Source organism: Nyctereutes procyonoides, unplaced genomic scaffold (assembly GCF_905146905.1).
Source record: "Nyctereutes procyonoides isolate TBG_1078 unplaced genomic scaffold, NYPRO_anot_genome, whole genome shotgun sequence".
Classification (NCBI taxonomy): Eukaryota; Metazoa; Chordata; class Mammalia; order Carnivora; family Canidae; genus Nyctereutes; species Nyctereutes procyonoides.
The window spans coordinates 2,890,266-2,914,018 of NW_026575148.1; the positions used below are offsets into that span (position 1 = coordinate 2,890,266).

Consider the following 23,753-nt stretch of genomic DNA (forward strand, 5'->3'; position numbering starts at 1 on the left):
TAATTACCAAGCCTGAGTTTTGGTCGTACCATTCACAATTTTATGCCTAAAAAATCCTATTCACCTCCCTAAATATCTCTATTTAGCCAAGCCACCTGTTCTTAGAAAATTAGATTGGAATTTGATTCTTTTCTTAAAGAGTGAAACTTGTCTAATGGAAACACAGAAAGCCAGAAGCTTAATGAAATTATTAATTTGCTTAATTTGGGTAGTCTTTTTACTAAGGAAATGAATATGTAGCTATTTGAAAAGTAAAGTTGTCTTTTGGCCTTAGTTGACAACTGTGAAGATTTTCTATGTTGTGTAAAATGGAGTAGATTAAAATTGCAGTATAATCGTTTCCAGAGATACCATGCGAGACAGTATAGGCAGACTACAGGTGTTCCAAAGATTGTTGCTATACTACTGTTTGTTCATGGATTGTAAAATCACATGTGGACTTTTTTGTTCCTACAGGTCTTTGCCTGGCTGTTCTTTCCCATATCTTCTGTGCCAGATATTCCATGTTTGCAGCTAAACTTCTGACTCACATGATGGCTGCCTGCTTAGGTACACAGGTAGGAGAGCTCAGGAGCTTCTAACTTGCATAAGATGTTCATGTTTCTTCTTTGATGGTCCTTGAACTGCATGTATAAGTAAAGTTGAATCTCAACTTAGTTGAAGTAAGCTTGTTTAGTTTTGTAGCAGAGCAGGATGGAGAAGGACCGTGGTAAGAGGAAATGAGAATTTCAGGGCCTAAAAAGTGTATTTTGTAAATTAGAAGTAGCTTAATATCATCCCTTCCAAGAAAATAGCTGCTTCTTATCACGAAGCATTATATTCTCAACTCATATATGCTAAATATATTACTAATGTGTTATATGTATTAATATTAGCATATTTTTAAATCTGTTGGAATGAAATATGCTCTGTTACAAATCCTTTTAGATGGGGAGCATTAAGATGATATCTATTTTAAAATATCTGGATAATACACAGTTGACCCTTGAACATGGGATTTGGGGCACTGACTCCTCATGTAGTCAAAAATCTGCATATAACTTTTGACTCCCCTAAAACTTAACTACTAATAATCTACTGATTACTGGAAGCCTTGCAGGTCACATAAACATTTGATTAGCATGTATTTTGTATGGTGTATGTATATTAAATACTGCATTTCTACACTAAAGCAAGCTAGAGGAAAGAAAATATTATTTTTTAAAAAATCACAAGGAAAAGACATTTACAGTACTATACTGTACTTACCAAAAAAGATCCACATGTAAGTGGACCCGCATAGTTCAAAATCATATGGTTCAAGAGTCACCTGTATTTTGTTTTCTTTAATATATTAAAGAATACAATTTGGTAGAACATTCTTTTCTGAAAAATTACTTAGGTATTAATTGAGGAAAATATAACATGAGAAACATAGTCATTCATTAGCATGAAATTTACATTTTAAAACACGGAGACAGATCAAAAGATGAGATTAGATGTCCTTTCTGTCCCTGAGGTCCTCATGGTGTAGAGCAGTAGAGATATATATAAATGTGATGAGCGTGAACTTAGACTATTTGCAAACTACCCTGTGAAGGTGGATGATGACTTCATTTATTTTTCTGTGAAGGTCCAGGAAGTCTTCATAGAGGAGATGATATCTGAGTTGGGACTTGAATGAGAAATTCTTGTAGTTTATTGATAAGGGAAAGGTGAGCACAGATGTTTGTATAAGCAAAGGGGAAAAAGCATAATCACTTTGAAGGCTGTAATTATAGATCCAGACAGTAGGAACACACTATACAATATTATTGTTGAGAAAACTTTGTATTTATTTTACAAAGCAAAATCTTCCCTTTTCTAGGTAGTTGGGACCCTTCTGGAGTGCAAAAAATACTATTTCTTGATTGGGTGCTGCTGGTTACATGCATATGTTCAGTTTATGTAAATTTATTGTGCTGTACACTTAGGATTTGCATACCGTCTTTCAGAGTGCTAAAAGCATTTTATTGAAGTCTGAACAGAAGTTTTGAAACTAATACTAGTGGAGGAGCTGAAATATAAAATGGAAACCTACCTGAGATACTGGACTCCTATTGACATTGTTTGTCCCAGGAGTGAAAATGGCACGTGTAAATTTCAGAACTTTATTTTTGAGGGAACAATTAAGTGCTGGATTCCAAGCAGAGGATTCCAGATTGCGTTTTTTAAAGTACCTATGAGCTATGGGAGGTAACAGCTGTTACCAAAAGGGGGCTTGCATTGAATTTGACAACGCTATTTATATTGCCTTGGTAACCTATCTTAGCTGTCTGATCTTGTCTTTGCTTCTTGTATGTAAGATCTTAGAAAACCCGCCTTCCATAATTAGAGTTTACTTGGCTGCATTCGCCACCCACTCTGGTGATTTTTTGGCAGCAGAATTTGTACAAGTCTTAATTATAGCACTGTAGAATTACAGACAACTCTTCAGTGTCCTAGCAGACAAATTTGCTCATGTCTAGGGATGTGAAAGAAGGACCCAGGATTTATATGTTGGGACATTGCCTTCTGATTCACATTGTACTTAACATTAATTTTAGGGGAGAAGGTTAGTCAAATCCATGTTTTTCAGTTTATTTTTAGAATAGATGAAGCAGTGTGGCATGAAATATTCTATAATGTGTGGCTTGTGACATGAAATAACTAAAAAATCATTTCCATAGTGTATTTTGGTAGGAGGAATTGGTATATTGTTGATAGAGAAAGTACTGTTTCTTCAAAATGGTGTACCTATCTACTTTGATTTTTAAAATACCCTCTAAATTACAGAGAATGGTTATTTCCCTGAAAATCTTTTAGCAAAGGCTTTTTAAAATTCTCAGACTCTCCAAATAAAGAAATGAAGCTAGCTACAGGAACTTGGGCCCGCCCTTTCTGCATTTTAAAATCGTGTTTATATCTCCAGTTAGGGAATCCTGCCAGTGGGGGTATTCCAGTTCCAACCTCGGATCTCTCATTTAAAATCCTCCATCAACGTTATGTTGACATCCCTAGAGTGTGAGTTTCCTCTTGAGAAATCTTCAGAAACACACTTTTGGCTCGTCATTTTTTGGCTACAAGAATGAAACTTCTCTAGCTGGCCCTAGAGCGTTTGAGTTGCAATTACTCACAGGTCAGCCAAAAGCATTCAGTTTTAAATCTTTAGTGCTTACCTTAAATAGGTTGAAGGGCCTTTGTGGGAGAGGAAAGAATGGAAATGTGATCATCTCTGACTTCCTTTCAGAGCTGTAACGGTCAATGAGCAGGGCAGTCCACAGTCAAGAAAATGTGCTTTGGCTTTACTTCTCTACTAGAAACCTATGTAAAAATGTATACTTATACTATATATACATATATCCATAATTTATTATAAAATATATGTAATCCATAAATGGGGGAAGTAGACAAGAATCCAAAGATTATTCTTGTTTTAAAAGTCAAAAGATTCTGTTTTAATCTGAAGTTTGTCATTCTAGCATCTTTGAGAATTATTGGCTATAAATTACCAGCAGGTGGCAGTAGAAGATTTTTTTTTAATGTTTTTTTTTTTCAGTCTAGCAAAAGTGGAGTTCAGGAGAAAACTTGAGAGATGTTTTTACAGCCCTTCTTTGGGCTAGAGACTATTCTTCTGCCACATAGCAAATGTACATTTGTGGCTTCTTACCATTGTTTTTTTTTTACCCATTTTGTTCAGAATTATGCTAAGTAAACCTGTAGGCTTCTCTAAGAAAGCTTGTACATCACTAGCTTAAAATATATCTTTCTGTCATTTATCACTTTCAGTTAAATTCAGGGGTATAATGTTTTCCTCATTATATTTTTGCTGTGGATGACTTTTAATAAGTGTGCTATATATACAGAAATATATGTTCATTGAAATATCACAGGTAGAAGTTTTGAGATAAGATCTGTATTTTCAGTATTGCTTATTTTCAAAAGTATGTATTTTTCTTCAGTGCCAAGTTAATACTTCTCACTTACCCAGGAGAAAATTGCTAAAGGACAAGAAATTGTGAGACCGCTCACTTCAAGTATGAAGTGAAAAACAGCAAACAAATTTTCATGGTATTGGGTGATATTTCTCGGAAAAACGTCTAATTATATCTTTGGAATTTTTATCTTAGAATCACATTGCCAACTCATGTGTGCCCTGATAAGGCTGGTAAACAGCTAGGACAAAGAACAAGTTTGCAGTTCAGGGTTCTTAGTTCTGGGGGTTCTGTTAGGAAAAGCAATTCTCCAAATCTAAAAAAAGACCAGAAGTTTTCTCATAGAATTCATAGTGATAAGATAGAACTGCATTTACCCTGGTTGGTAAACTTAACAGAGGGAAATATTTGGGGTTTTTTTTTCCCTCTGTTTTTTGTTTGTTTATATGGCGTAAGCACAGATTTTGAAACTGAAGGGTAAATTTATCTAGAAAAAAAAATGGATGTGAAAATGACTAAATTGGCCAGCCAGGCTGTACATTATCTGAATTCAGAAGACACTAAATATCTGAGAATTTTAAATACTTAAATTTAAGTTTTTGGTGGCCATGGGATGTGCAGGAGTTTTAACTATCTAAGCCTTCTCCTCAATAAAGGACAAAGGAATTGCCTTAAAATTCAGAAGATTGTTCTTTGGTACTTAGCTGAAGTCAGCCTATCCTTGTTTGTCCAGTATTATTCTGCAACATCTGGGGGTGTCTTTCTCCCATGTCCTGTTGTTTCCCAGGGAGAATGCTGCTCACATATTCCTGTCAGCAGGTTCTGCTTTAATCTACAGCCCGTGTCATTTTACTTTGAATATCTAGCATCTTTGAGACTCAGAATCATTGCATGAAGCCAGAAGCCATGTGTAACCTCTCAAATATAGGCTCCTTCTGGCTACCTCAGACCCCGGTTTTTCTCCGGGCTGCTTGCACTATTTTGTTGAGACCACCAGCTCGGAAAAGTCCTTGTGTGTGTACTCCAAAAACATGTATCTAACAAGTATGTTTTTATCACTCAAAGCAGCGCAAGACAGAAACGGTCAACTAATCAGAACACTGGTTGGAAGTTTTGGTCAATCACTCGGTCACCAGGGTATCCTATGTTATTCCTGCTTTCATTACTAAAGGAAAGTGTGTAAGAGTTTAAGTACAAGGGTCAGAACTAGATCTTGTTTTGAGGATTGGGTACTTGAGAAACACAAAGGGTCATTGTTCAGTAGAACATTTATGATTTTGTGTTAGTGCATATGTAAATAGATTAAAAAAGTGTTTCTTACACTTCCGTGTTGGCATCCTACTAAAATTCGGATACTGAACCCAGTAGGTCTCTGGCAGGTTTCTGGTGAGGGCTTGCTAGAAGGTTAGGTTGACCATGTTATGACCCAAGCACATTTCTGGTTGTTGCTATTGCTGCCTCTCCTGCCGTTGCTGTTACCATTACTAAACACACACTGTCAACCTATTTTCCCTACTATGAAAAAGTATTTAAGAACTGCCGTTAAAAATAAAATAAAATAAAATAAAATAAAATAAAATAAAATAAAATAAAATGAACTGCCGTTAATTAAATTTTTACTTTCATTTAAAGTGCCGTTGTCTTTGAAACTACTAACAAACATTCGTCTTGCCTTCTTGAAGGAAAGACTTCTGCTGTTGCTCTTTTCTTGTTTAATTCCCCTTCCCTGCTCCCCCGCCCCGCCCCAATCTCTGGGTTACTAAGAAAAGGAAAGGTACTCAGACAAGCAAACTTATGTACAACTCAAAGTGCAGACTAGGCTTTTATTTCGGTCTTTCTCATAGCATTTCATAGTTGGAAGAATTTCTCAGTGTTGTTTTTGGACATAAAATAAGCCACTAGAAAGAAAGTGTAGCCAGCCCCTCCCCAATTCCTTCTTTCCTCTAAAGAGCTTGAGAGTGCCCCCACTTAAATGGTATTAAGTATGGAAGCCTTCTATTTCTGTCTTTTATACAAAAGCATTGTTTTTAATTGTGCCTTTTCTTCACATAGAGATTAATTTGGTGAACAAGGATGAAGAGTGTTCTGCACACACATATGAATATGCGTTTAAGTTGAATTGACTAATCTGTTTGTGTCTTAATGGCCAAGATAGTATCACATTCATGACTGGGTTCAGTTGTCTGGTAGTGAAATCAAAACGAATCAAAATTTGAGCAAATCTTACTTATCACATGTGAGGAGCATCATACATCCATAAACTCAACCACTTTGAACTCATCTACCAAATGCACAGTTTTGAGATTATGCAATGGGAAATTCCAGGCAAGATATGCACACAGGAAGTATGTAAATAAAAGTCTAAAACAGCAACCTCGTTGTAAGAACCAAGTATATACATAGATCTCTTCTCTAGTGTACCATATAGAACTCCATAAGCTGTGAACAGGGGGCCTCAGTTTGAAAGTCTTCATGGAGCAAATGGAATCGACCTGGTTGTTTTAGAATGTGGCACATTCTAGGAAGGGGGATAACAGTGAGCATAAAAGCACGGAGGTTGTAATGGACCTGGGGAATTCCACTTACGTGAGGCCTGCCCCTGTGCATGAAGAAATAGATCCGCCGAGTACAGGTGAGGCCGTTTCAAATTGCCTGAGAACCGTGGGGAGTCACCAATGGAGTCAGTCCAAAAAGGTGCAGTATGAAAGGGGTGTTTTTAAGGATTAATCTGGCAATTAGGGATTAAATGAAAAGTGGATTAAAGTAGACGAGAGGCTGGAATTAGGGAGATGAGTTTAGAGAAGCTGGGTAGGGCAGCTTTTACCATTATCTGCTTGGGATGGGTTGTGAGCTTGGACAATGGTAGAGGTAATGAGAATCCAAAGGATAAAATAAGAACCAATAATAATAATAAAAAAAAGCCTGTTTTGCTTTATGAAAACTTTGGAATTTCACTTCTGTCTTTAAAGCAGTAAAAGGACCACATTGCAAATTTAATTTAATAAATACTATATAATACTTACTGAGTATCATACGAGGTAAGGATTATGAGGTAGGGACTGATATCACTCCTGTTTTATGGATGAGGCAGTAAAGGCATAGAGACTGTAAGTTGCTTGCCCTGAGTCACACAGCTGTATGTAAGTGCAGAACCAGCAGTTGAGCACAAGCAGCCACGGTCCAGTCCTTGCCTTTAACTACTATGCATACTGCCTCATAAATCAGGAATTAATGCAGTTAACTCTATCATAAAGAAGGTAGATGGTTTTTTAAGGTGCCTGCGAAACTGGTGGTTACATTTGACTTAAATAGAAAAGGCAGAAAAGGTTAGGATACATTGCAGTTTGCAACCTTAGGGGTTGAAGATTTCTATAGCAAATTTCAGCTAGTGGCTTAGGTGTTACTTACATAAATGTGGAGGTCTTGACACTGTAAAATAGGTTCTCTGAGACAGGTTGTGTAGAGAACCTGTGAGTTTAGAATGCACAAAGCTGAGGTCACTTATGGCACCAAGCTAAGTTATATATATGTATTGCCTCATTGTTATAACAACCAGATGAGCCGGGACCTGCCCTCATTCCTATTTTACAGATGGAAAAATGAGACTAAGTTCCGTTACCTGTCTTAACCTTCATTGGTAGAATGTGGCAGCTGGAAGAAAGCTTCAAACACAAACTCGAGGCAGTCTGGCTTCGAAACTCACGTGTTTAAAACACTGTGCCATGTGGAAAGAGAAGGATCATTAGATGCAGATGATTAAAGCACAGTTAAAGTTTCTGAAGCCAAGGAAGGGGAAAAGGTTTCAAATGGAAGGACTGAGCATCAGTGGGAGGTTAGTCTTCAAATTTGGCAAGAACAAGGTCACTGGAAACTTGGAGAGAGATGATGAATGAGACATAAAAGGTTAGGGAGGAAAGGGGTGGGGAAGAAAGTGGGAGTGGCTGATTCAGACTGCACCTGAGAGAAGTTTGGCAGTGAAGGAAGGGGACAGTGGGCCTAGGAAGAGGAGCAGCTCAGGTGCCTCTGATCATAAAGACTTGCTTGAAGGGAAGGTGGACCCTGGGGCTACCAGCTACCACCGGCCAAAAGGGCAGAGTTCCCCATCTCCCCATTGGTATTTTCCTCTTTTGAAAGAGAGCTTTAAAAAAAAAAAAGATTTTATTTATTAATTCATGAGACACACACACACAGAGACAGAGAGCGAGAGACAGGGGCAGAGACACAGGCAGAGGGGGAGAAGCAGGCTCCATGCAGGGAGCCTGACATGGGACTCGATCCTGGGTCTCTAGGATCACTCCCTGGGCCAAAGGTGGTGTTAAACCACTGAGCCACCCGGGCTGCCCTGAAAGAGAATTTTTATAGAAAATTGATGAATGGGTAATAAGATCAAATGCATTTCTCTTTGGTCCCTGTTTTTATTTATACTTTTTGATTGCATGGAAATGTTTTTATGCAAGTGATACCCTGCTAGTGTGCTTAGTCTTATCATGTTACATCTAGAAGATTAGAGCTATAGTTGGTCCCCTTCCCCATTTCTTTGATCCAAATTTCTTTGATGACTTCATATGTGAATCTGCAGTTAAGTAAATTTGTAGCTAGTGATTATCAAATAATTTTATAGTCTTTTCTGCAACCAGAAGTATTATGGTATTCACAAGTTATGTGCTTTGAAGGGTTAAAATGATACTGGTATTCAGAGAGATGGAAACTTGAATATTAATCCAAGTATTGAATTCCAGAAGAAATGATGTATTTTATTTTTGCTTTCTTCTTGAGTACACATTTTCTTTATTTATCCAATTTTTCACTCTTAATACTTTAATAAAGAAATCCAGCTTTTTTTTAGCATGCTTTCAAAATTCAGCTCAACCATAAGCTGTTCTCACTAAATTGAAAATAAGTGGACGCTGAAGATACAAAAATAGTATCACAGTCACACTACTGGGAAATTCAAACTTTCCCAAGTGCTGAAGTAGCAAAGCAACAGAAAGAGTGAGTAATATTCTGAATGAGGCTACAGTGACATTATCATGTTTGCAACATGGCTTTTGTTACTAGGAAAATTTGTGAGGCAAATCCAGACTTTACCAGAAAATACCGGTTTGGAATCTTCTATTACAGCCTCAGAAACATAAACTATCCTTGACTTTTAAAAGACTACTTTTGATGTCCCTAACTAGGAAAAATCAGGATCTAAGAAAAATTGTTTTCATGAATATTTAATGATAGCTTTAAAGAACTTTAAGTAACAAATATGGAGTTTAGGGGGAAGAGACCCAGTTTTGGAATTAAAAGGATAAATGGAATAATATCCTTGAGCTGTATCCAAAAAACAGTCTTTGGAAAAATAAGAATGCCTGCCCTGTGGAGTTGTTAGAAGGATAATAGATGGTGTTCAAAGAGCTTGAAACACAAGACCCAGAGAACAAGGGAGCAAAAGAGGAAAGTGAGGTTGATTCCTGCTGCCTGCCGCACAGCATTCAAGAGCCTCTTTGGATTCTGCTCTGAGTTGAACACTTCCTAATTCCTTCTGGAGCACAGAGCCTGGCTTTGTGTTCTTGAGGTTTTCTTAAATCAACTGTGAGGGAGGGGACAGTTTTGTTCAGCCCCACCCTTTTGAAACAGCTCTGTCTTGCCTGTTGCCACCCTTCTATTGTACTGTCCTAGAAAAGTGTTCTGCTGGTCTGCATTATCTGTAGACACCGTATTAATTCTGCTTTGTGTATATATTTTTTTCTTTTTTTTTTTAAGATTTTATTTTAGAAAGAGAAAAACGCATGAGTGTGATGGGGGGAGAGGCAGAGGGAGAGGGAGAGAGAATCCCAAACAGACTCCCACTGAATGCAGAGGCCTACTTGGGGCTCCACTTGAGGCTCGATCCCATGACCCTGAGATCATGACCTGAGCTGAAATCAAGAGTCAAACACTTAACCACCTGAGCCATCCAGGTGCCCCTGCTTTGTTTATATTTAAATTGAGATTTTTTCCCCCCTAATCTTGAGTATTTTCTAGGTACTTGTGTCTTTATTACTTGTGTTGAGTTGTTGAAACCTTAAGAACTGGAGACAGGTGTGTGTGTGTGCGTGTGTGTCTTTCATATATATATATGTATATATATATGTATATATATATGCCTTTTCATATATGTTTAATAGGCATATATATGTCTTTTAAAATATATATATATGCCCTTATATATGAAAAACATGAAATACGTATATATTTACATATATAGTGTGTATATTATGTAAGCTTGTCCATGTGTTGTGTATACATTTGAAAATTGAAATAGGTTTATATTTCAAAACTGTGGAAATACTGTGATGAAACACTTGGTACTAAGTACTACCTACTATAAACACTGATATGCATAAATTCCATGTAATCCTTACAACACTATGAGGTAATTATTATTTTTATTATCTCTATTTCACCTGAGAAATAGGAGACCCCCAAACCTTACGTTATTTGCCCCCCTTTGCCATTCCTCATCAACTACATCTGTCAGCTCCAAATCCTGATCTCCCTCTTCACCCTACTGCAGAGGACACCAGAAAACTCTTTGGTGGTACCTCTCCTCCCCTTCCATGGAATGTAAGATCATGGTCTCTGGGAGACGTTTTTAAAACAGTTTGGTTGAGATACAATTCATATGTCCTACATTTCACCCATTTAAAGTGTATAGTTCATTGACTTTTAGTATACATGAAGAGTTATGCACCCATCACCACAATTAACTATTCTTTCTGGCTTTATTGAGGTAAAGCTAACATTTACTCCTATACTAATCATATTAAGGGGTCTCTCTTCAGTCTTGTTTTTATCTCTCTGACACCTTGCTTCCTTTTGTACATCTTTTGAATGACTGGTCCATACAAAATTGGTCTTTAAATTTACAGATTCATCTGTACATCCTAGGAAGTTGTGTCTTTGAGCTTAGCTCCTTGCTCTACCAACAGAATATCTTACATTTAGTTGCCTATCTGCCTAGCTAAGCTTTAAGTTCCTGAGCTAAAAGATTCTTCTTCTTTTTTATGTCATATGCTATGCCAAATGATAAACAAGAGGGCCAAAATAACAATACCTATAAAAGTAAAGCAGCCTTTCCTATAGGCTTGATAGTTGTGTAGGGTCTAAAACCACCTGTCCAGCAGAGCCCCATTTGGTTCCAGTCTCCCAAGTACGTAGCTCTGTGTTCTGCTGGAGACGGGAGGGACTTGGTTTCAGGCACTGTGTTTTGGTTGTAAGGGCGAATGTTGTTGCCAAATTGAGACATTTACATGTTACGTATTGACAGCCAAATGCACTTCATGACCAAATTTCATCGGCGGAAGATGGCATGTGTAAGAGATCTTATGGGGCTAGGTGTGGAAACTGAGAAATTCCATAGCAACCCCAGACTTTAACCCTGAGCCCCTCTCTAATTCATTTTATTCCCTCAGCCCTTCAGGAATACAGAAATCAAAGTTGCAGGAAAGTGTGAAACTCTGAGTTCATATTTTCAACTTCTTTATATTTAAAATTTTTTTCAGTATGGATTTCCCTTTTATAGAATATACATAGTTAACTGCATTTGGGGATTTAAATGTGTTTTATCTCAGTGCTTCCAGAGTTTATCCTAATTGTTACCATGTTCCTGTAAACCATCTCTCTTATGCAGTAGCCTCGAAACTATTCCCCATGGTTTGACTCTGGCCCTGGCTTTATATAGTATGTTCTCTTCTCGGGAACAAGAGTAGTTCTTTAAAGGTTTAATCACCTCAAGTCATTCTCTCACCTAAAATCCTGCATTGACTTCCTATAAAAGGAAGCATTTTTGACCTTTGTCCAGCAGACCCATGAAGATCGTTCCTCCTGCCTGCTTTGATCTCACCACCTACCATCTCCACCTGTTCACCAGGCACAGTGGACACTTTTAGTTCCTTAAACTGCTACCTCCTTCTTGTCCTGAGTTCTGGGTTCCAGTTAATTCTGAAAAGTTCTGCACCAGTGTTTACTTATTCATAAATGTAGTCATCTATCCATCCTTCATTCACAGCACATATTACCTTAGAACAGCCTCCCTGAGCAGCACCCCCCATCCCACAATATCACATCACTGTTACATTTACTTTATTTTTTTTATGTTTACTTTATATCACAAATCAGTATCTGGGTTCTCTTGTTTATTTATTATCTTCTGTCCTCTTCCTCACTTCCTACTTCTCACCTCCTAGAATAGAAATTCCATTCCGTCTGGAATTGCCTATCTTGTTCATTGCTGTTTCCAGCACCCATAAAAAGCTTTTGGCGCATACTATATTTTCAGTAAGAACTAGTTAAAATAATGAGAAAAGCAATCAGGTGCAAGGAAATTGTAGGCTTGCTCCTAAAAAAAAAATTCTTCAGCAATTTAAAACGAAGCTATCACCATTTTCTCATGAAAATAAGCTCAATTCCTTAAAGAAAAATCAGAATTAAAAAGATTATTCAAATTACTAAAGAATTGTAATGTTGTAAGGTCTACAACTTGTAGACAAAGTGTATTATAAATCTTGAGTGCACTCAATTCAGAATTAGTTTTTCCAGAAAAATAGTTATAGAGAGAAGTTAAGATCCCAAGTCAGCCACCAAAGCCTATTCAACTCTTAATCCGGTTGTTATGGATCCTAATTGTACTTTGTAATTAACCTTCATGTTAAAACACGTCCTGATGTCTGATTGGGAACTTCAAGAAAACCCTTGTTACTCCCACAGCCTGTCCTTTCTGCAGAAGCCCGCAGAAGCAGATCACAGAGGCCCAGCATTGGGAGAGAGTGGGGGCAGGTGATACGGAGTTAGAAGTGAGAGGCTGACTTTTGGAAGCCTGCTTCCTGAGTTCAGGGAGATGTTTCTGCAAGTGACTTGGATGACAGATGTGAAGGTTTCTGATTCTAGTGGACGATAGTACGAGGACAGGGATCTGCCACTTAAAGCAGCTTTATTAACTTTTTATTGAGAAGAAGCGGAGGTAAAGATGAGAGAACAACCACTGAAGTATACAGAAGAGTTTTCTTAAATCTCTCTGTATTCCATAAGAATAATGTTTTGTATTAGGTTGAGTCTAGACACTCAGGATAGATAATAATGAACTGTAATAGCTAATTTTAATAAATAATTAGCTCATAAATGTCTATAGTGCCAAAGTAGATATTATGGGTCATTAAAATAAGGATCAAAGTAACAAGGTTGTCATACTGATAGTGTGTTGGAATTAGGGCTGGGATGAAATATCTTAACATACTATAATATATCTAGACATAATGAACAATCCTGCCATGTTTAGGTCATGTTTGTAATTATGACGAAACCACTGATTATTTCTGGGTTTATGTTATATTGGATACTACACTCCTAAAAGCCTTTTAACTTATGAGTAGCTGAAGGTATTTGTTATAATGCTTGGCTTAAAATCAAATAAGTTGATGAGACATAACTTGTTCCCTCCCCACAAAAAAAAATTTTAAGAACTGAATTCTTTGCACTAAGGAATATGGTTTAATACCTTGGAAACCCTCAGATAAAAAGTTAAAGTGTTAATTTTCTTTGCCTTCTTGAACTAGAGAAATGTTCAATAAATATTTGTCTTAATAGGGCAATATAAGCATTTTAAATTATATAAATAGAGGCTTGTAGGTATTGCTTACACTGTTTCTTCCCTCCACAGAGGTACGAAGGCTGGAGAAATCTAAGAGATTAACCTCAGGAAGTCAGAATAGTTGGATTGCCACCGTTTTAACTCAGGTCATGATCATCATTACTGTTTACTCATTACTTACCTGTAAGACCTCAGAAAAAAATGGTCTATATTATACAAAACAGTCCACACTTGAACAACCTTTCACTCCAAGTTAAGGGCTGTTCTTTTGAAAGTGTTTGTAAGGGTTGGTTATTGAAGGCTCTTGTGTGAATATAGGAAAGTAAGATGAAGGCAAGTCTGTCTACCTCGTCCTCTTTGAGTCTTAACCAGAGCTGCAGAAAAAAATCTGTTTATTCTCTAGATAACAAAAAGAAGAGAATCTTCTCTGAATTTTTTGTAGAAGCCCAATTTCAATTTATCTCATTGTATATAACAGCTATTCATTGTTTCCATTCTGCAAATATTTAGTATCATATGTAATATATCAGGTTTTTTGCTAGAACTACAGACATAAAGGTAAATAAGATATATCCTCAAGCAATTGATAGTCCACTAGGAAGGGAATAAACATGTAAATAAATGAATGCCATGGAGTTTTATAGGCATAGGATGGCAGCCTATACAGCATGCAATGGGAACAAAAAAGAAGAAAGGGAATTATTAATTCTCTCCAGGATGAGGGGTGGGGTTAGAAAATCTTTTATGGAGATGAAAATGCTTAAGCTGTCTTGAAAGATATCTTCACCAGGTAGATTCTATATATAATTAAAATACAGACATTAGTAAAGGCAGAGGAATGGGCTTTGTCTGGCAGGATTAATGATGCAAAAAGGATTGCTCTATACTGGATTATATTCTATTTATTTTGCAAGGCTTCAGGATGGTTCAACTGGTTATGGGGTGCTGAGGAAAAAGGAGAATTTCTTCTGTGGCAGATCTAGAAGAGATGAGGAGTAGTCTCCGGACCTGAGCAGAACTGATATTTGTGGAAATGATAATTTCTTACTGGTTTTTCAAGGATTAGAATTTGGGTACCACACATACATTTTCATGTCTCATGAGCATTTTTCTTAGAAATGTGTTAAATGATCTCATCTGAAAAAGCCACTGTTCTATGGCTTTTTCTGTGTTCCAGTTCTATCCCACTACTCCCTCCCCACCCCACCCCCCAAAAAATCAGAAGTGTCTCTTCTGTAAGGCGTCAGGATCTGTAGGGTTTCCGATTTTTGTTTTGTTTTTCTTGTCTTTTAATAATGCAGAAGATAATACCTCCTTAAAAGTGAAGCATTCATTACACATTAAAATAAAAAGCTATTTCATATTTTAAAGAATAATTCCTCAAAACGACTCCAGTGAATTCTTTGTCATTAGTTCAGGCGAAGAAACAGGAGAAAGCTAATCAGGTATAAAGTGTGTTTTTCAAAGTTACTTTGAATGCAATCTGCTATGATCATATCAAAGGCCCATAAAGGCATAAATTAATGTAGTTTTACATATTATTTTAAAAGATTTTATTTATTTATTCATGAGAGACACACACACAGAGAGAGAGAGAGAGAGAGAGAGAGGCAGAGACATAGGCAGAGGGAGAAGCAGGCTTCATGCTGGGAGCCCAACGTGGGACTCAATTCCGGGTCTCCAGGTTCAAGTCCTGGGCTGAAGGCGGCACTAAACCGCTGAGCCACCCGGGCTGCCCTGTAGTTTTACATATTACGTATTTAAACTCGTATAAAAATATTATTACAACAGTATATTTTATATGTCTTTTACATAAGTCCCACGGACAAATTTCAGAAAAACACGAGAGTGAAGTTATAACTCCGGTGTATAACTGTGATATATCCTGTATATATTTTCCATAATATTACCTTTTGGGATTCTACTATTGAATTCATGCTTATAGGGTAAAGATAGAATTCAGAACATAGAGAAATACAGTGAAAATACCACAGGAAAATATTTGTGTCATGGTTGAAAATTCAACATGTGTACCTCTCTTCTAAGTTATTAATAGGCCTGAGAACAACAGTATAAGCAATTTCTCCTAAATAGAAGCGACTCTGAGAGAATAGACTTCCGTCAGAAGTGGCTGCTGTTAGGGAGAGGGGAAGCTGGATTCAAACAGTTTTGTGAGAAACTGGAAAAGAGGAAGCAATTCAGCTTCACAATCGGTCACTGATATTTGGTTTACTCTCTTTGGAGTTTACAAGTGGCTGCCAAGTTACGCAGAACGCGCACAGCCTAATCCTTGGAGGCCTCTCTTCCAGCTGATGTCTGCGTCAGTGGTGGCCATGAGAGAGGAAGCAACTTGAAGAAAAGATTGTTTACCACTTGAGTTTAACATGGAATTAGAAGGCTAAATAAGTGGTTTTGAACACCACTGGAATGCTGTTTTGTATACATCTAAAAGACATAGTGACTCCCGAGAGCTACTGAACCTCTAGTCCTCAATGTGGATTAGGCCCCTTCTTACCACTTCTTTGGGGGTAATTATGAAGAGTCCAAGATCTGCTTTTAATAAATACCTCTTACATTTACAGTCATGTATAAATTCTGTGTGAGATTAGGCAAATAATCTAACAAACCCCAAAGTTATCAAAATCATGTCCTCCTCCAGATTATAATCTAAGGAGTGCTGGGTATATTTATAGGTCTATCAGATGAAGGAAAACAGAAGTTTGAAATTGGCTACATAAATGTGGTAGAGCTGTCACCCATTTTTTGTTGCACATTACACTTTTTCCCACTTACGGATTATAGTTTACTTGAGGGTAAGGACTCTAACCACATTTGTTTGTTAAATCTCCTTCTGTGGACAAAGTGGAACAAATGGGAAAGAAGCCATTGACCAGCTGCATGTGAGTAATTCTTTCCCCAGGATAAGCCCACTTCAGCTTTTAAGTGGAGAATGGCTTGGGGAAGGTGTTGTAAAAAGAAGGTCACAGACTCAGACACGTTTGAAATAAGGCTTTTATTCCTGTTTTCCAGTCTACAAACCTTGCCGAAGGAAGGAAGGGGAACATCCACCAGCAAAAGCAGGGTAGGGACTCCAGCTCACTTCTAGGAGTAGGACCTAGGATTCCCACACTGACTGTCTTTCCAAAAATTGTTTTGAGTTCCACAGAAGCGATAGACGTTTATATTCATAAGTAAACCCACTTCATATACGCATTTAAAGAGCAATCTGCGTGCACATTTTGAAAACCAAAAAAGTATCAGTAAACAAAATCGACAATAAATTTGAAAGGAGATTTGAAAAGAAAAGAACAAGCAATTTTCTTTTAGATAAATAAATGAAGTATGACAGGAGAATAATACAGTTAAGATATTTTGTTAAAGTTAAAAGTTTTCTTTTACTTTTAAAATGTGTGACATATAGATGTTTTGATTATGGAAGCACTGATTCTCTCATCAAAGGAAGAATGGCCTTTCTCCCACCCCTAAACAAGATTTTTCTTTTCTTTTCTTTTTTTAAAGATTTTATTTATTTATTCATGAAAGACACACAAAGGCAGAGACATGCAGAGGGAGAAGCAGGCTCCCTCTGATGCAGAACTCGACCTAGGACTCTTGGATCATGCCCTGAGCAGAAGGTAGATGCTCAACTACTGAGCCACCCAGGCGCACCCCTAAACAAGATTTAGCCTTGTTTCTTGAAATTTAATTTTTTTAATTGTGCTACTTTGATTTGATTTTTCCCCTTCATTTTCCCAAATCAAAGTGGCATATAGTTTAACTTTTAATTCAGTTAAATTATTTTAAGAAGCCATTTTTAAGTGGCTTTTAAAAAAATTATTTACATAATTCTGAGAGGGGTAATTCTGAGTGGCTCAGTCAGCTAAGCATCCAACTCTTGATTTGGGGTCAGGTCATGATCTCAGGATCGTGAGAACAAGCCCCACATCAGGCTTCACACTAGATGTGGAGCCTGCTTAAGATTCTCTCTCTGCCCCTGTCCCACTTCCATTCTCTTAAAAAAAAAAAGTAATAATATTCTCTTTGAGCTTCTGGTGTGATCCAGAGATTTTAAATATTCTCCTCCATTTTATTTTCACAGTAGTGCAACCAGTGGCCATTATTGTCTTCATTTTATAGCTCTGTAATCTGAGTCTCACAGAATGTAATTAAATCTGCCCAAGAAACCATAATTATGAAGCAGGACTAAGATTTGAACCCATGTTTGTGTCTTTTATCCACAAAAGTGCCCACAAATGTGTAGAAATGTGCATAGGTATATGTATGTCACATGTATGTACTTTGTTACGCACCTCATCCTTAGTTGATAATTGATGGAATATTTTCTACTTCTTGGTTTCTACTAAGTACGTTGCCAAGAAACTGCTGGATGCCACCCGTGCAATTTTGAAAAGAAATTAAATGATGCACCCCAGGAAGGGATCACATTTGCTCATTATTTCTGCCTTAATCAAGTTAATGGGAAAGAACCAAAAAAAAGCCAAGACCAGCACCTGTAACCAGTGTTGCCGGAAGTCATGCCCCTGTAACTTTGACGTGTGTGTATATGTGTGTGTGGCAAAGGGTCTAATTACTGAGCTGTTAACAATATAATTTAGGTACTCATTAAATGTGCTACCATTTAATAGACTTGTCTGATCACAAACCTTCATTAAAAGTCTTAGAAAGGGTTTTTTTTTTAAAACTTGTATTTTTCCATACAATTCATCTCATTGGATAACTGAAGAGAGGTGGCCTTTGGCTAGTGGTTCACAATAAAGAATGAAGATTGGGTGTGTGACTGATACTAGAATTTGTAATATTTCTCTGCTGTTTTTATAGTATTGCTGCAAATTTTAGAGATTGGAAAAAAGACACAAAGAATAAAATATGGAGCAAATTTATATTTAACTTTTGAATACAAGCTATCTTCTACTAAGGATTAAGCCATCAGAAGAACTTCTAAAATTCATGTAATGGGAGAAAATTCCAGATTTTCTCATAGGTTTTTAAGCAATTACCCTTTCCATTAATATGTTTGCCTCCAAACAGAAAGCTATTCCTAGATTTTAAATTTTAATTTAGTCTTTTTTCATTTTAATTTGCTATTTTTATCAAGTATAATTATTTTAAAATAAAGATTTTTCTCATTTTTGAAGCCAGTTTTACAGTGCTTTTCAATGTTTCTTTGTGTGTCTTTCTCATTCATTTTAGCAGCGGGGGGGAGGGTGGGCGGTGATAGGCAATAACATTTTTGAATACTCTGTTGAATATCTCATATTGTACCTTTTTGAAATCTCTATTTTATAGATATGGAGACAAATAAACTTAGCCCTCATCTCTTGCCTCGTAACTGATGAAGATGTAAATAAAACTTACATCTTAAGACTAAAGAGTTTCTCTTTACTACACATATACCCATATGTACTTTTCATGATAGATTTTTAAAAATTCCTCTCTGTGATATTTTCCATTTAAAAATTTCAAGAAAGCTTTGTTCTGGATGGGAAAGTGCCACCTGTGCCCAGACAAGCCTTTGGATGCACTTAGTACTTACCTGCTTAGACATGATAAATTGCTCTCTAGGCTGGCATTTTACATATAGAAAATGAAGGCCTTTAAAAAAAATCTCATTGAAGTATAATTAACATTCAGTGTTATATTAGCTACAGGTTTATGGTACAACATTTCAACGATTTTGGTTTTGTTTTGTTTTGTTTTTTGTTTTTCCATTTCAACAATTTTGTACATTAGTGCTTATCATGATAAGTGTGCTCTTAATCCTTTCTATTTCACCCATTCCCCACTGACCTTCCCTCTGGTGACCACCAAATTTGTTCTCTGTATTTAAGTCTTTTGTTTGTTTGTCTCTTTTTTTCTTTGTTTCTGAAATTCCACATGGGTGAAATCATATGTTATTGTCTTTCTTTGACATGCTTCACTTTACACCCTCTGGGGTCTATTTATGTTGTTGCACATGGTGAGATCTCATTCTTTTTTATGGCTTAGTAATACTCTAGTGTGTGGTGTGTGTGTGTGCACGCACGCGTGCATGTGCACACATGCATATGTGTATGTGTGTGTACACCACATCTTAATCCATTCATCTATCTATGAATACTTGCATTGCTCCCATATCCTGGCTATTGTAAATAATGCTGCATTATACATGAGGGTGCATATATCTTTTCAAATTAGTGTTTTTGTTTTCTTTGGGAAAATACCTAGTAGTAGAATTACTAGATCTTACGGTGATCAGTATCATATACAGATCATATCTTTTATGGAATATGAACAATACCCAAAAGTACACAGATGTTTTTAACCAATAAACAGATACATAATAAATACATAAAATTTATTGTGCTCTCAAAATTCTAAAAATTCCATCAATAAATGGACATCAATAAATGTCCTCAAAATCGTTAAATTAAAAACCCTCACTTTAAAAAGTGTCTGTGACAATATTATATATTACACTATTAATAACTCAAGATCTTTAAATTAGGGTAGATGTTTTTGACAGTAATATTTTCATCAAACTGGAGGTTCAGTAAGAAAAAAAATTCTATCTCGGCCTTGCAAGTTCAGGCTTTGAACATAATCCTAGCGGGTCTATGCCTAAAGCTGCTAGTGTCAGTTGTCTCTGCATTGATTTTGTTTGTTCAAAGATATGATTGTGAAGAATTGTGATTCTTCCTAAAATATTTTCAGATAAACCCTAACACATCTTTAGCAATAGAGATATCATACTAAAAATTACACGTTCATCTTCAGGAACCAGTGGGAAGGCCCTATCTTATTTCTGTCTTCTAAAATAGCTGCATGATATTTCAGGCCTTGAAGAGGATGCTGTACTAGAGAGGCAGCAAGTATATATTCATTCTTAAATACTTAGGCCTTTTTTTTTTCTCTTTTTCTATTATTTCAATAGATATAAAATCTGACATTGAAGTGCTGATCTTCAGATTCCCTATTTAGTACTTGGAATGTTTTTTTATTTTAAATCATGATCCTTTTATGAATTGGTCACTCTGGAGATACATGGTTTTTTGTTGCAGTTTCCATATTTAACTGGAAGCAGTACTGGTACAATGCTAGCTTGCACTCCTGGCAGGAAATTTATTTGCATATGTGCAGAATATACCTCTTTCTAACTGCCACTTCTCTGCTTTTTTTTTTTTTTTTACTTCTTTGGCATTTCACCTTCTCACACCCCCTTTTCCTAACTCCTCACATTAAGGCCATCATTCTTATCCTGCACTTGGTGACTGTCAGATGTGTCCACATGCACTTCATCTTTTTTTTTTAACAGAACTGTGATATGAAGAGGTGAGTTATAGTAACTAGCACTGCACACTCTTGAGGGGACAGAGTTATACGCATCTATTGGTGTTGATTTGCAGGGTGGGAAGTCATAATGAGCAGAAGCTGTGGTGGTATACATGAGTCCCCTTCTCGTTCTTGTGGGGCTCCTGTTTCATACATCATCCTTAGAATTACTTATTCCTCATTGCTTTTCTCCTTCCCATTTCTGTCCCTTGTTATCTTTATTGGCATTAACCAAGTGTTTTTTTTTTATTTTTTTAACAAGTTTTACAGCCCTAAACTAGGATTTCTATTTATTTTTAATAATAATAATAATTATTATTATTCTATTTCAACCTTAGCACAACTGACATTTTGGGGCAGAAAATTTGTTGTGAGAGACTATTCTGTGCATTGTAGGATGTTTAACACCATCCTGGCCCTTACTTACTAAATGCCATTAGCCCCCACTTCCCTGGTTGATACATAGAAAAATGTCTTCAGGTGGAATCAGATGTTTTCTGGGGGTCAGAATGACCCCCATTTGAGAGCACTACCCTAACAACTAGTCTAATTTCTTTCATCATTTCTTTCTACATGTTTTATGAAATTATCCTGTTGCTTTAAATTACAGAAGAATGATCTTATTTGACTTCAGGATGTTGGTTTCAGCACCACTGTGCCTCATTGCCTCTGATTCTTTTTGTTTCATATCATGGTCTCTTCAAGAGCTGCTAATAGATGTTCACAGTGTTGTTTTTGTGTGAGATAGTGAAAAGATAATGTCAGTGACACATATACTGGGTTGAGGGGGGCAGCTATGATAGTTGATTGCCTTATAAGTCTAACTACTAGTTTGGAGACTATCTTGGTGATTACTCTGCTTTCTGATATGCTACCTGACAATTTTTTTTAAACCAAGCTACCAGTTTCAACTTTTTGTGAAAAGTAGACCCCATGTTATTATTTTGTTCCAATAGCCCCAAAGCACAGACCAGGTCTTTTGACTGTCCTAACATTAGCACTGAAAGTTCTGCATTCTGGTAAACTTTTCCATCGCGAAAAATCCAAGATAGCTCAAAATCCTACGTGATATTCCTTTTATTTCCCTTGCAGTCAGAGCATCTTAGCCCTACTTTAATTTCTATTATTCAATGGAGTGGGAAATTTAGTGCAGGGACTCTGAGATCCCGGGAATGAGGTAGATCCATAGTTGTGGTATGTGTAATCTCACAGTGTTTCCCAAAAACTGAGTTTGAATGTTTACCATGGACCTCCTGGCCCCGTCTTGGTTTATATCTGGTTCTGCTACACTTTTGTATTGATTGCCTTGTACCTGCCAGTCTTTGTTTTGCAACTCTTCACTTAAGAACTGCTTCCCACTTTATTATTTGATTAAACAAATCTTTAGTTTTGTGTAGATTTTTCACAAGGCAAATTAATAGATATATATTTCTTTCAAGGGTACCTGGGTGGCTCCATCAGTTGAGCGTCACAACTCTTGATTTCAGCTCAGGTCATGATCTCGGGCTCTACTCAGTGTGGAGTCTGCTGGAGATTCTCTCTCTCCCCCTCTGCCCTGCCACCCTGTTTGCATATGCTCTCAATCAATCAATAAAATCTTTTAAAAAATTTCTTTCAGCTATCCCATAATATGAAATCAGCTTTATAAAGTAATTTACAACCTCTTGGCATTGTTTCTAAATGGCTGCTTGCTCCCAGGAGATTAACTCAAAGAATTCTTAAACTGTGGAGACTTTACAGGTGGAAGGATAACAATCTGTGTGGTGTTGATTAAGGATCATTAAAATTATCTTTCCATACTTAATATATCTCCTCCGTAATAATATAGGAATATTCCAACACTAACTCAATTCCTTCCAAGTTCAAGTTTGTATCCACAAGTCTGTTAAAATACAAATTTGTGGGTGATAGCAAACTCATCAGCATATAATGTGCGATCAACTCATTATACAAGCCTACATGAAACGCAATGAACTTTGAGAAGTGATCAAAAGGAGAGTTATGAGGTTGGTTTGTCTGACACAGCTAAGGACTCAGCTGTGACAGTTCCAAACAGAGCAGTATGGAGACATGGAGTGCTAGGAAGGGAATTGCTAACAGTATAAATTGAGAAAAAGAAATGAATCTGCCTCATAATTTGTCTGAGCCTCCTTTTTTAACCTATTGTTTTAAGGAGTTAATAAATAAGTAGGGTCCTTAGGCTAGTTGCCTGCTACAGAAAAGAAAAGAAGAAAAGGTAGTGGTGTTACTCATTCTCTACCCTTGGTAATACTGAGGTGGGTTGGCCAAGGGCTTGTTAACTCTAACATGGTCAATACCAATCCTATGATGCCGTCTCCTGATTTCAAGATAGCAACAGTCATACTTAGAAGACATGAACAATCCTATTGCTGATATTGTTTGTGTTTTCTTCTTGCAATGACAAAGCACAAATTCACAGAGCACTTGAACCAACCTATTGTCTGGGGTCCTGTTTTTATAGGAACTTTCTCAAAGGAACTCTTACCATAGCCTTGCTAGTCGTACCTAATAGATACCTTTCAGTTTCCCTTTGAAGATGGTGTAGATTGCATGGACCACTTTCTCCTAGGTGGTCTGTGGCTTCAGTTCTTCAAACCCCTCTTCTTGCCAGCTACCAATTGCTGGAGTTTCTCATCTTACTGCTAGGCTCACTTACTTTCGGTTGCTATAGCAGAACTTAATAGAATGGTACTAAGATGAGATCCACCTAGAGAGTTTTAAAAAAAATGCAGACTCAAAGTCACCATCCCTAACCTACTGAATCAGAATTGCCCCAGGAGATTTTTCTACATGGTGAAATTGTAGATATACTATTCCCCACTCTCTCCATCCATGATCTCATCTTTAGCCATAGC

At 36.9% G+C, this 23,753-nt stretch overlaps 1 protein-coding gene across 1 annotated transcript in view; it reads left to right on the forward strand.

The window, feature by feature from the left end:
* ADGRV1 (adhesion G protein-coupled receptor V1) overlaps positions 1 to 23,753 on the forward strand; it is a 522,964-nt gene that overhangs the window by 240,255 nt on the left and 258,956 nt on the right. The window contains exon 83 of the mRNA XM_055312783.1: positions 457 to 557. Coding sequence (XP_055168758.1) covers positions 457 to 557 — 101 coding nt within the window. The remainder of the gene's footprint in view (positions 1 to 456; positions 558 to 23,753) is intronic.